Consider the following 16,182-nt stretch of genomic DNA (forward strand, 5'->3'; position numbering starts at 1 on the left):
TAGTCAGAGGGGTAGAAATGGACATTGAGGCATGGCGCAGTTTTCTAACTAAAAATGATGACTCCTTTTCTTTTATAAATTTAGAGCACCTAATTCTTTTTTTTCCAATTAAGGGGTAATTTAGCGTGGCCAATCCACCTACCCTGCACATCTTTGGGATGTGGGGGTGAGACCCATGCAGACAGATGAAGAACGTGCAAAATCCACACGGACAGTGACCTGCGGCCGGGATCGAATCCAGGTCCTCGGCGCAGTGAGGCAGCAGTGCTAATCACTGCGCCACTGTGCCCACCCAAAAATAATGACGCCTGAGGGAGATAGGGAGTGGCAGGGGAGGGGCAGAAAGAGAGGGAATGTAAATTACATCATGGGGGAAAGTCGTTTGAATCACCTTGCTTTGAAGATGCCATCTCTGAATTTTATTCTGGCTTGGCTGAAGCAATTTGCACTCAATTTCTTCCCCGTCATTCTGGACACAGCATAAAATGTGTTCTCAGAGCCAGAATTTCAGTTTCAATTCACGTCACAAGAGGGAATGCTGCTGCTGTTGAGAGAACCCGGGAAATAGGAGCTTCCTGTCCTCCTGGTGTTTTGGTTGCGCTTTGAGCAGGAGGTTTATATTCTCTCTCCATATTGCCGGAGTTGATTACGTTGTCAATGACAAAGCCATTTGTCCATGGTAACTAATTCAAAGAATTTACACTCTGATGTTTCAAATAAATTTGAACTGATTTATTTTTAAACCTGTTTAAAAAGCACAGATGTGGCCACTGGGAACAAGTTGTGCAGTGTGCTTTTTCATTGCCAGATTAAAATACAAAGGATATAAATAAGCTGAAATAGCTTTCAGCAGCAGCTCATGTTAAAATGAACCATATTACCTGGGGTGCAGTAACCCAAGGCTTAATCCATTCTGCATTTCCTACAGCATTGAACTTAGCACACAAGGCAATTTTACCATGTGTGACTGTTTTTACAACGCGACTTCATGAGATACTTTCAGATGAGGATTGCCATTTGGCCCATTTTAATTTGCCCAACCAGCAAGATCCTAACACCCCTATTTAATTGTTAAATTGTTCCAGGTTTTCGGCTTTGCGAACAGCCTGGGTCCATTCCAAGTATTGATCCCTCTCTCTTTGCGTGAAGAATTCCCCGATATCAATTCTATGGTTACCTTTTGCTAGATTGAAGCTGTACCCCATTGTACGGCTCCCACTAATGCGGCAGAACTAAAGAGCTGGTCATTGACTTCAGAAAGCAAAGTGCTGTACACACCCCTGTCAGCATCAACGGAGCCGAGGTAGAGATAGTTAGCAGTTTCAAATTCCTAGGGGTACACATCTCCAATAATCTGTCCTGGTCCACCCACGTCAATGCTACCACCAAGAAAGCACAACAGCGCTTATACTTCCTCAGAAAACTAAGGAAATTCGGTATGTCCACATTAACGCTTACCAACTTTTACAGATGCACCATCGAAAGCATCCTATCTGGCTGCATCACAGCCTGGTATGGCAACTGCTCGGCCCACGACCGCAAGAAACTTCAGAGAGTCGTGAACACAGCCCAGTCCATCACACAAACCTGCTTACCATCCATTGACTCCATCTACACTTCCCGCGGCCTGGGGAAAGCAGGTAGCATAATCAAAGACCCCTCCAACCCAGCTTACTCACTCTTCCAACTTCTTCCATCAGGCAGGAGGTACAAAAGTCTGAGAACACGCACAAACAGACTCAAAAACAGCTTCTTCCCGCTGATACCAGACTCCAAAACGACCCTCTTATGGACTGACCTCATTAATACTACACCCCTGCGTGCTTCACCCGATGCCGGTGTTATGTAGTTACATTGTGTACCTTGTGTTGCCCTATTATATATTTTCTTTTATTTCCTTTTCTTTTCATGTACTTAATGATCTGTTGAGCTGCACACAGAAAAATACTTTTCACTGTACCTCGGTACACGTGACAATAAACAAAACCCAAATCCAATCCAATATATTCCAGATCAACTTTTTCATACCATTAACTACCAAACAGACCTCGATATAAGATCACAATCCCTTCCCTTAAAAGTGGCAGCACAGGTGGAAATGGTAGTAAAGAAAGCATATGGCATGCCTGCCTTCATCGGACAGGGTATCGAGTATAAAAGCTCGCAAATGATGTTAGTTATATAGAACATTGAGCCAATTCTGGTCACCACACTACCAGAAGGATGTGGAGGCTTTGGCGAGAGTACAGAAAAGGTTTACCAGGATGTTGCCTGGTATTAGCTATTAGGAGAGATTGAATAAACTGGGATTGTTCTCCCTCGAGAGACAGAGGCTGAGGGACGACCTGATAGAAGTTTATAAAATTATTAGGGGTATAGATAGGCTGAACAGTTGGAGGCTTTTTCCCAGGACGGAAATGACAATTATAAGGGGGCACAATTTCAAGGTAAGGGGGGGATAGGTTCAGTGGAGATATGCGGGGTAAGTTTTTTTTACACAGAGGGTGGTGGTGGCCTGGAATACACGGCCAAGTGAGGTGGTTGAGGCAGATACGTTAGCGACCTTTAAGGCTTATCTGGATAGGCACATGACCAGACGGGGTATCGAAGGATACAGGCGGTTGGTCTAGATAGGACGCGTGATCGGCGCAGGCTTGGAGGGCCGAAGGGCCGGTGCTGTATTGTTGTTTATTCATTCTTCCATGGTGAAAAATCCAACGGTTCTTCAGAAGTTCATCAGAACTCCGACACTGGGGATTAGTCTTGTAAATCTTCTCTGCGCTCTTGACTCTCTCTCTCTCTCTCTCTCCTCTCCTCTCCTCCCCCCACCCCCCTTGTTTTTTCCAGAGACTGGGACTGAACACAATACTCAAGATGTGGATCAGAGCCCTGTTCATAATTTCATCATTTGATCATCAGATGCCTCTGCTTTTGATTTTCAAGACTTGCTTTTGTTTTTTGCTGTTCAGCTGCTGAAATGGCTGGTTAGAGTTAAGCAGCGTTCAGCCCCAAGAACGCCGCCGGTGGCAATTAAGATTCGAGTCTTCTCCCCACGTGTAGATCGTGCGGAGCCACTTTGGAGTGCTGGCTTCCTTCCAGTCACAATGCTGCTGGCAGGCGCTGGGGAATAAACTTGTCACAATTGTTTGATTAACAAATGAAAGAAAACGGACCGGGTCAGTAATTGATGGAAAAGACATCATGATTTACTGCACTCTGGTCCGAAGTGATGCAAAAACCCACCATGGGCAGCAGGAGGTCAAAGTTAAACATATGTTACCATTTCATGATGGAGGGGCAACCAGCAGATTTGTAACCTCAGGTCATCGGTCTTTTGTCAGGGCTATTAATGCCAAATTAGCTCACTCAGTTGGGAGGAACGCATTAACCAGACGGTGAACATGGTGCTGGTCAAGACCTTTGTACCAAACTGAAGAGCAATGCGTTGGGACAAATAGAAAATATGGAAACCCATAACTGTGCCACTGTTTATACAATATTGAAACAAAGGAAGTGGAATAATGGTAGCACAGTGGTTGGCACTGTTGCTTCACAGCTCCAGGGTCCCAGGTTCGATTCCCGGCTTGGGTCACTGTCTGTCCGGAGTCTGCACGTTCTCCCCGTGTCTGAGTGGGTTTCCTCCGGGTGCTCCGGTTTCCTCCCACAAGTCCCGAAAGGCGTGCTGTTAGGTAATTTGGACGTTCGGAATTCTCCCTCCGCGTACACAAACAGGCGCTGGAATGAGGCGACCAGGGGCTTTTGACAGTAACTTCACTGCAGTGTTAATGTAAGCCTACTTGTGCCAATAAAGATTATTATTATTATTAGCGTTTACCCAATATAGGGCAACGAAATGTGTGTGGGGCAATACAGTAAATTATGAGCAAGGCTTTCTATGCTAATTCCACACTGCAATGATGTCTTCAGACGTTCGCAGTTGAAGAATCTCTCAATACTCAAAAGGGTGTCACAATTCACACATTTTATGCAATTTAGAATCAGATTATAGTTTAATCCTAATTTTGTAGAGTGCTCTTATAGGGCATGAAGCTTTAGTCAATACTTGGTCAACCCTTAACTGTAGTTGTTACACACGAACATACGAAATAGCCGAGGTAGGCCATTCGGCCCCTCGAGCTTGCTCCGCCATTCAATAAGGTCATGGCTGATCGGTTTGTGATTCTAAATCCGCATTCCCATCTACCCCGATAACGTTTGGTTCCCTTGGCGAACAAGAATCTATCTACCTCCGCCTTAAAAATATTCAATGACACCCGGCCTTCCGTGGCAGAGAGTTCAAAGGTCTCACAACCCTCAGAGGAAGGATTTCTCCTCATCTCTGTCCAAAAAAAGGGCAATCCCCGTCCAACTTGGCGAGACCGTCCAGGGTGTTATAGACTTCATCCAAGTCGCCCCTCACTCTTCCAAACTCCAGTGGAAACAAGCCCAGTCTGTCCAACCTTTCCTCATAAGGCAATCCGCTCATTCCAGGAATCAATCTGGCTCTTGTTGCGTATTTCTGACATGCCACCAATAACGTAACCTGTTATTACTCTCCGTCAACATTTTAGCTCAGGTTGGACAAAATTGTTGAAGGAAAAATTCACCTAATCTCTCAAAATCCCTATTCCTTTTTTTTGTTTTTATAAATTTAGAGTACCCAATTCATTTTTTCCAAATTAAGGGGCAATTTAGCGTGTCCAATCCACCTAAGCTTGCACATTTTTGGGTTGCGGGGGCGAAACCCACGCAAACACGGGGAGAATGTGCAAACTCCACACGGACAGTGACCCAGAGTCGGGATCGAACCTGGGACCACTGCGCCGTGAGGCCGTAGTGATAACCCACTGTGCCACCGTGCTGCCCCCACAAAATCCCTATTCTAATATTTAGCCAACAATTGGTAACTTAGCGAAATAACTTTTAAAAACGATATCATTTGGCTCGAAGCATTACAATTCTTCATCAATAACTGAAGCTTTATTTACGCTGCCGCTATTGCTTGTAGATAGTTGTAGGATAGTTCCCAGTCAGGCAGATCATAGTTTACACTGCCTGCTTGGAACTCCAAATCTCCTGCCTCAGTAGAGAACCCTGTGGTTAGACACTTGCAAATGTTCCTTTCCCAGCAGTTAATATGCAAGTGATTAGAGAGCACGGGTGGAAAATCTCTAACGTCTCAATTAACTGCAGGCAGATTCAGAAGCGTTTCCTGGGCGCTTTTTAAAATCTGGTTTGACACTCCACTTGATGAACAAAACTACAATTAGCAGGCACTCTGTTCTGTCGCATCTAAAAGTGTCTCACAACCAAATAGTTACCTTTGAAACGCAGTCACTGCTGTTACGTAGTCAAAAATGGCAGCCGGTTTTAGTCATAGCAAAGCCCCATAAACGGCAGATGGAATAAAAGGTTGGTGAACTTGTTTTTGGTAATGCTGGTCAAGGGGTGGTAATGCTGACCAGAACACTGGGAGAACTCTGCCTTCAAGTACTCCCCGAGGGGTTTTCACATCCGCACGGGTCCCTGGGTTCTGATTTGGACAGTGCTTCTTGGTGGTGCACTATCGGAAGCTTGCGGGACCAGCATGGACCTTGTGGCAAGTCAAACGAGTTTACCTCCTCGGGGGGTCTCACAGCTCCTGGCCAGAGTCAGGTGGAGCACCGACTCGAAATGTACACTGTAACATTAGCACTGACATAAAGTGGAGGATCAGCGATAAAGTTGCATTCCAGGTGCCCACTAACGCTAATATTTGGATTAATTAGTTAGTTCCGAGAACTCAATTAATTTCAATCATTGCTCCAGATTGTGCATTTCTCATATCCTACATTATGATATATTTAAAATGGACAATTTCCCCCCCGTTAAATGCTTTAAGAAAATATAAGGGTTTGTGCAGTGGGAAAACTGAAAGACTCTTTTGAGTCAAAGGGTTAACTGGTACCAGGAAGCTGCAGGTGTCCAAACCAGGAACATGAGGCGGCAGCTAATAAATCACTTCACGCAGATGCATCTCGAGCCACATGTTATTGCCATCATTCCATCAGGATCCAACCCTCTTAGAGGACCTCAGTTTCAGCCTATGTAATGAGTTAATTGTCTGTTTGTTTTCCTGTCACAAGCCTATTTTGTTCTGTAGATCTTCCCCTCCGGCAAGGATTTGAAGCTATAGCCAAAGCAACCACAGAAGCATTTCAGCAGGCTATTTTAGAACAGAATGAGATAGCAACTTACCTCGGCTGCGTTCCTGACCACATTCCCCACGACGACAACAACTCGCCCCTTGAAACTCTGCAGCAAGCTGGTGGACGCGCACTGGATCAGGTCACCGTCCGGACTGAAGGCAGAACTGTATGGAATGTTTATGCTGCCACTGATGTGGCCACGGGCGAATCTGGTGCAAACACGGTCAAGGAAAAGAGCAACGAGAAAAAAAAACGAGGGGACGTAATCCAAACCATTTGTACTACTGTAGCTAAGCTTGTTCATAATGGAATTCTGAGAAGACAGCCTTCAAACACTGCATGTTTAAAACTAATAAATGCACCTCGCAAACTGTGTTTAATTCGTTTTTACCCCATTTGCACCCGATTTGTACCCTTGGTCTGGACTCTCCATTGGCAATGCTATGGGAGATTGATTAATATCTCAAACCACTGCCACACACACTTCATTTCCTCATTTTAACAAAACCCTTGAGTATCACAAATGGCACAGTAGCAAATAACCTGATAGATGCACAACAGAGGAAATACATTGGAATCACAGTGGTTTGGCCAATGACTGTTTCTAAAGTTTTTCAACACGAGTGATATTTAAATACTCTTTACTGCGATTAAAATCCACGTTGATCAATATTGTGGGTTGTCATTCGGCTTGCTTGTTAGCACATTTTAACAGTAAACAAAGTTTAGTGAGCTGCAAACTTGCTGAACTAATGGGCAATGGCTGAACATTTAAGGGGCTGGTTTAGCACAGTGGGCTAAACAGCTGGCTTGTAATGCAGAACAAGGCCAGCAACGCAGGTTCAATTCTCATACCGGCCTCCCCCAACAGGCGCCAGAATGTGGCGACTAGGGGCTTTTCACAGTAACTTCATTGAAGCCTACTTGTGACAATAAGCAGTTATTATTATTTACGCCTGTAGTTCAGGTACCTGAGATTAAGAATTTACTTGAGTTGATCCGAACCGCGGGTCATTTCCTGACATTCTTATGACAAACATCGATCGTCAGTTTCACTGCAACAGGAGGTCAATTCAATTTTCTGCAACGCTAAAGACATCTTCGTTTTCGTTTCTGGAAGTCAAAACAATCTGTTCATACACAACATCTATTTAATGTCTGCATTAAATTTGAGCTGCAAGAGAAGATCTAGGCACGCGTTTATCTCACAAGCTGTAATAAAAGGGCACAATCACAGGAAGAAATTCACGCTTGGTCAAAAATAGAACTCATCATTACGTGAGGTCGGCTGTGCACTGCATTCCAATCAAACCACCATCTCCGCCTCCCCCTCCCCCCCCCCCCCCCCCCCCCCAAAGTCAGCGTCTTCTAATTCTGAATAGTGTCTAAAAGGCAAGAGTGTTCTCAGTTTCGGCCGAGTCAACACTTCAGCAAGAATGCAGAGGGAATGCAGCTCTGTTGCAGGTGCTGCCTTTCGGATGATCTTCAAACTCATGTCCCATTCAAAGAAGGGCAGGGATGTTTCATCCTTGGTGTCCAGGCCAATAGGTATCCCTCAATCAACATCACTAACTTACACGGTCCTATCTCACTGCTCTTTGTAGAATCTTGCCATCTGCAAACAGACTGCTGCGTTTCCCACATTACAACAGTGACTACACTTCACAAATACTTAATTGGCTGTAAAGTGCTTTGGGACATCCCAAGGTTGTGAAAGGCAGAACATGAATGCATGTTCTTTTATTTCTGCTCCAATATGGAGTGCTGGTTCATCAAGTTGCGTTGAAGTACAAACACAAGGATAAATATTAAATCGGAGCCAGATGTTAGATCAACACATTTGGGGGAAAGCAAATCTATTATTTGATTGGAGATTAAAATTAATTTGAAACCAATTTCCAACATAATTCTGTGTTGAAAGAGCAAGTAGTAAGACTCAGTGAATGCGCAGAGATTAAGTGCATTATGACCTGGAGGCATCAGCTCCCAATCATCAGAGAGTTCCATTCCATTGCTCACTATGGGCTAAACAAAGGGTAACCCAGGCATAAATATTCACTGAAAGTAGGCAGTAATTTTATTCCATTCAGTTAAATAGCGAACAAATTTTAATGTTGGAGTCTTCCCACCCCAGCGGTGGGTTTAGTGTACATGATAAAATAGATGAAAAATATTAGTAATCCTATCCATAATGTTGATGAATAAACAAACACTGCACGCGTGTGAGACATGTTAGAACCTTCCCACAGGTAACGCTCCTTCATACACCTTCCAACTTGGTTGAGGAAACATCATGTTGGCTGTAAAATATGAAATGGTTTCAGTATTGTTTGTAACTGTACGCCACCGGCATAAGTGCACACTTCAGCACAGGTGGCCTATGCAGGATTCAAACCTACCACTGTAGGAAAATAAAGGTAATTTTCAGGGGTTTATATTTGTAATGGTTAACATTAGAAATGGGGTATAGTTTTAAGTGAGGTTAATTTAATATTTCTGTGCCGAGAAGGGTAAAACCTATAGTTAGATTCATGCTGGACAAAGGTGTTTGGATGTGCATGGGTTAGTTAAGTTCCAACTGTGTTTCCAATGTGCTTAGAGGGGCTACTGCATGATGAATAAATAAAAAGCCATGGGCATGTGGATGTTGCTTAGCAACTGGGGCCTTGTAAGGCACAAAGCTTTTAAGTTTTAGTTTTAACTGAAATTGTGGGCAGTTGGAGACAGGACACTGGGGATTGAACAGCTTAACTCTGCCAGGAGAAGCTGGACAAGATAAGAGAGGTGCAAAGATGCAACCTTCCTAAGGAACGAGATACAAAACAGGTAACCAAGGAATTGGGACAGAAAGAAGGTTTTCTACACCTGAAATTAAAAGAACTGAGACTATGGTATTGTTCAGAGGAATTCAAGGAAGAGTAAACAAAGTGTTCTGAGTTAAAGAGACAATTGCAGCAACTAGATTTAAAGTGGGACAGCAGACTTCAGAGATAGGTGAAATGTTTGATGTCATTTTAACACAGTCTGTGAATCTAAGCAATTGTTTGCACAACACTCAGATTGGTCTAAAATCCTGGACTGGATTCACTATCAAAAGTCGAGCGGAATCTTGGGTTACAAGAGTCATTTGTAAAACCTGGACTGGATTTTGGAAGGCAAACCGCCATGGGAAAGCATTATTATGAGAGAAGATTTTAAAGTATTTTCTGGGAGTGAAGTTTGGAAACTCTAATGTGATCATCATCTGGGGTGAAATCAGAGGAGAAATCCACAGACACTAATTTGAATCCATAGAATCATTGCATTTACAGTGCAGGAGGCCATTTGGCCCATTGAGTCTGCACCGGCCCTTGGAAAGAGCACACTATTTAAGCCCACACCTCCACCCTATCCCCGTAACCCAGTAACTCCACCTAACATTTTTGGACACTAAGGGCAATTTAGCATGGCCAATCCATCTAACCTGCACATCTTTGGACTGTGGGAGGAAACCGGAGCACGCAGAGGAAACCCACGCAGACACGAGGACAATGTGCAGACTCAGCACACAGTGACCCAAGCCAGGAATCGAACCTGGGACCCTAGAGCTGTGAAGCAATAGTGCCAACCACTGTGCTACAGTTCCGCCAGAGTGGAATACGTGTATTTGAGCACAGTCATCGCGTGTTTATAAAGGTGCTTTGTGTTAATAGGAACATTGTAGTTTAAGATGTACTTTGTAATCAGTGTTAGTCTTAAAATCTGTGTATATTTGTTAAGCTAAGGGGGGGGGGGGGGGGGGAGTAAAGCAGAATTCTATATTAATTCAACTTTTCATGTTTAATAAATGTTTTTTATTTTGTTAAACTTAATTGGCAGTCCTGTGACTATTCCGCCACATTTGATTAAATCTTTTGAGCCAGGGTTCCATTCTGGGACCTTCCCGTCCAGTTATAACATCAACTAAGATCATAACACCATCCAATCCCTTCAGAGTCTCTCTCAGATTTTTAATGGTGGTGCTGATGTAGCCACAGGATAAGGTAATGATTATTACACCACACTACGTTATAATCATTTCCACATACTATTGTACACAACATTGGAAACCACAAGCATTGAAGAGAATCTCTGTGGTTTGTTTCAATTTGATTTCTATATACCACACGGCTTCTAGTTAATGCTGGCAAAATAGCCTAAACCGCAACATTATTATTGCATGCTTGCATTATTATTATTTTATTATTATGTTTTTATTATTATATTATTACACAAGCATACATTTTAAAAAAGGGAACTGGGGATGAAATGTAGTCTGAGGAAAACAGAAATCAGCAAGAGTCTAACAAGTTGGAGTGGATTGCGATACCTTCTATTGGGATCGGTGATGCAACGCAAAGGGCTTATTGAGCAGAAAGGGGCAATTCAATTCAATCCAAATAGCCTATGTCAGCATTTATGCACCAAACAAGCCTCCTCCCACCCTACATCACTACTCATATCTATACCGCATATCCTTCGACAATCGTCTTCATATGTTTACCTAGTTTCCCTTGAAATGCATTTTCTTATTCCATGTAGCGGCACATTCTACATTTTTATCGTTCTTTTGGGAAAATAAATTTCTCCTGAATTCCATACTGCATTAAGGGACGATCATATATTTCTGACATCCAGAAATGGACCCCCGTCCTCCCCCCTACCAGAAGCGGAAACATTTTACGTCAACTCATCAATACTTCATTTTAAAGACCTCTATCAGGTAACTTATCAGCTTCCTCGTTTGTGAGACTTTAACCTGCTGTTGTCTGACTTCTTACTGTGGTCAAAACGAGGTTTTATACAAGCTTAATGCGCTAGGACTCAAAGTAATCATAGTTGCAGCAAGTTTCCATGACAAGTGATGCCAAATAGTTTGCAAGAGTGAGAATGCAGGACAAACAAGTCAGTCTATAATCAAATCATAAAATGTTTACGGCGAAGGGGGAGGCCTTTTGGCCTAGGTGTGTGCTGGGTCTCTACAAGAAAAAGTCAGCTGGAACAACTCCACAGGCCTTCCCCCTGCGAGCCTCGCAATTTTATTTTCTTCAGGTAGTTATTCAATTCCTGTTTGAAAGCTATGATTGAATTTGTCTACACCATGCTCTCAGGCAGCGTACGGGAGCACAGTGGTTAGCACCGATTTCCTCCCACGAGTCCCGCAAGATAATAGAATCTACAGTGCAGAAGGAGGCCATTCGGCCCATCGAGTCTGCACCGGCTCTTGGAAAGAGCACCCTACCCAAGCCCACACCTCCACCCTATCCCCATAACCCAGTAACCCCACCCGACACTAAGGGCAATTTTGGACACAAAGGCCAATTTAGCATGGCCAATCCACCTAACCTGCACATCTTTGGACTGTGGGAGGAAACCGGAGCACCTGGAGGAAACCCACGCAGACACGGGGAGAACGTGCAGACTCTGCACAGACAGTGACCCCGGGAATCGAACCTGGAACGTGCTTGTTAGGCGAATTGGGACATTCTGAATTCTCCCTGTGTGTACAGGAACAGGCGCCGGAGTGTGGCGATTGGGGATTTTCACAGTAACCTCATTGCAGTGTTAATGTAAGCCTACTTGTCTCACTAAAAGATTATTATTTTTCCAAATTCTAACCACACATGACATGACACCTCGTGCCATCTTTGATTCTTTTATCATCCACTTTAAATCTGTGTCCACTGCTTTCTGGACTCTTTCCGTCAATGGGGACAGCATCTCCCTATTTGCTCTGTCCCGACCCCTCATGGGTTTGCGCACCTTTCAAATATTCTTAATCTGGTTGCACTTTAATAAGAGATGCTTGTTTTTTAAACACTGTGGATCACCGTGATCACTGGAAAGGCATTCCAACTATAACATTCAACAATAATTTTAAAATTTCATAATGGCAGAAACTTTTGTGCTGTTTCGTAATACACAACTACTTTTTTTTTCCAAAACGTAACAGTTAACATAATACGAGTTGGATTCCTGCTGCTCTTTCACAAACTATGCCGACTAAAATAATCCAAAGCAAATTCTTCCCATAAAGCACAAAAACAATCTGCCTCTTAAACCACAAGATGTGTATGAGAGGCTGAACCAGTTACAAGTGGTGATAAATGCAAGTTTAACAATGCTTCAAAAGAGCTTGTTCTGTAATTAGTTCTACTGAAGTATCCTGCGCTCACTAACTGCATTTTAATCACCATCTCATTTCCCAAGTACTAAAGTAAATAAACATCCCCCGGTGCGTGCCTTGTGTGTCCTGCCCTCTTGAGGAATAAGATGTTCTAATAAGGGTCACCACCCTCCTGCTTTCATCTTTCCACAGCCTGCCTCCAAAGTTTCAATCACTGTCAGATAATGAGCGTGGAGACCCGGCTCGGAAGAAACCGCGCAGCCCCCTCCATTCCCAATTACTTTTACAGTAGCGGTTTCCTTAGAAACACAAGTACCCTGGAAAATCGGGCTTTCCTGAGCTGCAAACTTAAATCACCAGCTTCTCCTGATGTCTTTTGTGAAACTGCCAACACAACACTTGGGAATTGTTTAGCACCAATGCGTTCACGGAAAAGAGGAGGTTCTCCCCATTTCCTCTCGAGTATAAAGTCCCTTTCTCTGCAACACAAAAACCCGACTGTTTCCTATCATCAGTACAAAAGACACTTCTGAAAATCAGGCTTGTTTTACTTTTGTTGACCTGCAGTGTATCTGCCAATTGGACGTTCACCAGAGGCAATATGCAGGCTCTATTCTGAACACAACTCAGCTCTGCGGTGAGCTGAATGGACTTTTACGGCTTACATTTTAATTCTGAAGCTGACATCATTTCTTGATTAATAGCATGCAGTTGTCGCTGCACAAGAAACACCCACAGGTTTCTGTGAATTGGTGCCTGTTAACAGCAACTACTGAACTGGGGAACTGAGTGGGGATCATTTCGACTTTGGTCAATTGTATAAAACGTCAACCACTCCATACAAATCTCTCCTGATTTCCATTTAATTGGTAGGGGCATATACATATATAACTATATATATATAACATATATGACATACATACATATATATTATATACAAAAGACAGTGGCTGATCCAATATTTCCAGTTTTATACCATTGGCCAAAATTCATAGAATCCGTATAGTGCAGAAGGCGGCCATTTGGCCCATCGAGTCGCACCGGCTCATGGAAAGAGCACCCTACTTAGGCCCATGCCTCCAAGCCTCCAATCTATCCCCATAACCCAGTAACCCCATCCAACCTTTTGGACGCAATTTAGCATGGCCAGTCCACCTAACTGGAGGGGGAGGGGGGGCAAGCTCTACAGTCACCCGACCTCCAATGGTTCCTCACTTAGCATTAGCATCAATTGCTGTCAGGCCAGAAAAACATGGTTTAGGTACAGCACAGTGCTCGGTTTACTCTGTTCCAACAATGTACTTAAAAAAAATAAATCATAGAATTTACAGTGCAGAAGGAGGCCATTCAGCCCATCGAGTCTGCATTGGCCCTTGGAAAGAGCACCCCACACAAGCCCACACCTCCACCCTATCCCTGTAGCCCAGAAACCCAACCTAACCTTTTTGGACACTAAGGGCAATTTAGCGTAGCCAATCCATGGGCAGCACGGTAGCATACTGTGGATAGCACAATTGCTTCACAGCTCCAGGGTCCCAGGTTCGATTCCGGCTTGGGTCACTGTCTGTGCGGAGTCTGTACATCCTCCCCGTGTGTGCGTGGGTTTCCTCCGGGTGCTCCGGTTTCCTCCCACAGTCCAAAGATGTGCAGGTTAGGTAGATTGGCCATGATAAATTGCCATTAGTGTCCAAAATTGCCTTAGTGTCGGGTGGGGTTACTGGGTTATGGGGATAGGGTGGAGGTGTTGACCTTGGGGAGGGTGCTTTTTCCAAGAGCCGGTGCAGACTCGACGGGCCGAATGGCCTCCTTCTGCACTGCAAATTCTATGATGGAGCTGTGAAGCAACTGTGCTAACCACTGTACTGCCCACCGTTCAAATCCAACCTAGGGGAGTACATTTTGCCATTTTACTGGTATCTCAACATGGTACACCAAGATGATTTACAGCCTCATTGAATAATAACAACTCAATACCAATTCCTGGCAAATTATGAGGCGCTTGGACTGGGGATTCATACTTGGAATCGTGCGAAGGGTACCATTAAACCATTAAGGCAGGTGGAAACATTAATCTGCCACCTATTAAGAGATGTGATACGCAGTTCAAGCACACTGCTTTAATCCATTTCATTCAAAGTACCTTAGAAACATCTCACTATATTTCACCAGTCATCCGGCTTTATGTTAGATGAATGCCTTACTATGGAATGTGTGTACTTTTAGCTATTTATTGCTCTAACGGCTGCCTGTGTAGGAATAATAGAGGCTTCATGAGATGGAAGAGAAAGAAGGTATTTTCATCAAGCTGGTCAAGTGGGGGCAAAGGAGGAACGGTGATACTGAAGAGAATTGTACCTATATTTGGAACCATTGTCTATAATTGACATTTATTAACATGAAGGTGGAGAAGAAAGGGATTGGAATATTTCTTAACATAAAATGGGGAGAGGAGACACAAACAAGAGATCACAAACAGTGGTCAGGTAAATCACAGTGGCGCGAGGTCAGCAGATGGACCAGGAATGCCTTTGATTGGGTGGAGTGGATGTGTTTTCTGGAGGCGCTGGGGCGGTTCGGGTTGAGCAATAGTTTGTGGATTGGGTTTGGCTATTGCACAGGCACTGGTGGGGTGTCTGGACGAATCGGGGGAGCCCGGGGTACTTTGGGTTACATCGTTGAATGAGACAAAGGTGCCCACTCTCCCGGATGCTTTTCGCCTTGGCGAAGGAACCATTGGCAATGACGCTGAGGGCATCAATGGGTTGGAAAGGGATTGATCAGGGGAAGGGGTTTGCCGAGCATAGAGCTTCGCCATGTGAGGATGGTCTATTATATGTTTCAGACCCGGTGGGCAGCGTTGGAGGGAGTGTGGAGACTTTCAGGAAATTTGGCCGGTTGACAATTTTTGAAAATTCGTTTATGGGCATCGCAGGTTGGGGCCAGCATTTATTGCCCACCCCTAATTACCCTCGAGGGGGCAGTGAAGAGTCAGCCACGTTGCTTTGGATCTGGAGTCACAGGTAGGTCAGACCAGGCAAGGATGGCAGATTTCCCTGCCGCTCAGGGTGATTGGGGCAGTTTTACGTACTTAGGAATCGAGGTGGCATGGAGCTGGGAACAGCTACATAAATTGAACTTGGAATGATTGGTAGCGGGAATGAGGTGTAGTTTAAGAGGCGGGATGTGTTGCCACTGTCACTGGCTGGGCGCGTGCAGACGGTGAAAATGACAGTGCTGCCCAGGTTCTTGTTCGTGTTCCAGAACTTTGCGCCAAGTCCTTTATCAGGAAGGTTAGCGGGATAATTTGGGGGTTTGTGTGGAGGGAGAGGGCGGGAGGGGGGATGCGTCACGGCTGAGGCATGTGTTCCTGGAGAAGGGGCGAGGGGTGGGGAATCTGATAAATTATTATTGGGCGGCGAACATTGCAATAGTGAGGAAATGGGCTGTGGAAGAGTGATTGGTTTGGGGGCGGATGGAGGAAGCCTCGTGTAGGGGGACAAGTTTGAGGGCATTGCTGATGGCACCTCTTCTGTTCTCGCCGGTCAGATACTCCGTGAGCCCAGTGCTGGATTCGGTGTTATGGGTGTGGAGCCAGTGCAGGTAACATTTTGGGCTGGAGGGTGCCGATATGCGACAACCATAGGTTTGTGCCGCCGGGAATGGTTGCGAGGTTCCGGGGTGGCAGCAGGTAGGGATAGAGTACTTCAGGGACTTGTTTATAGAGGGCAAGTTTGTGGGCCTGAAGGAGTTGGAGGAATTGTATGTTGTCCAAGGGGAACGGCGTTAGGGATTTCATGAGGAGAGAGGTGCCGTCCTTCCCGGGCTGCTGCCTGCGGTGTTGCAGCACAA

The 16,182-nt window shown here is 44.6% G+C and overlaps 1 protein-coding gene across 2 annotated transcripts in view; it reads right to left on the minus strand.

Annotated features, from left to right (window-relative positions):
• tbck (TBC1 domain containing kinase) overlaps positions 1–16,182 on the minus strand; it is a 277,268-nt gene that overhangs the window by 22,964 nt on the left and 238,122 nt on the right. For both annotated transcript variants that reach the window (XM_072495371.1, XM_072495370.1), the window contains one exon: positions 6,238–6,397. In XM_072495371.1, the coding sequence (XP_072351472.1) occupies positions 6,238–6,397 (160 nt within the window). The remainder of the gene's footprint in view (positions 1–6,237; positions 6,398–16,182) is intronic.

Source organism: Scyliorhinus torazame, chromosome 3 (genome assembly GCF_047496885.1).
Source record: "Scyliorhinus torazame isolate Kashiwa2021f chromosome 3, sScyTor2.1, whole genome shotgun sequence".
Taxonomy (NCBI): Eukaryota; Metazoa; Chordata; class Chondrichthyes; order Carcharhiniformes; family Scyliorhinidae; genus Scyliorhinus; species Scyliorhinus torazame.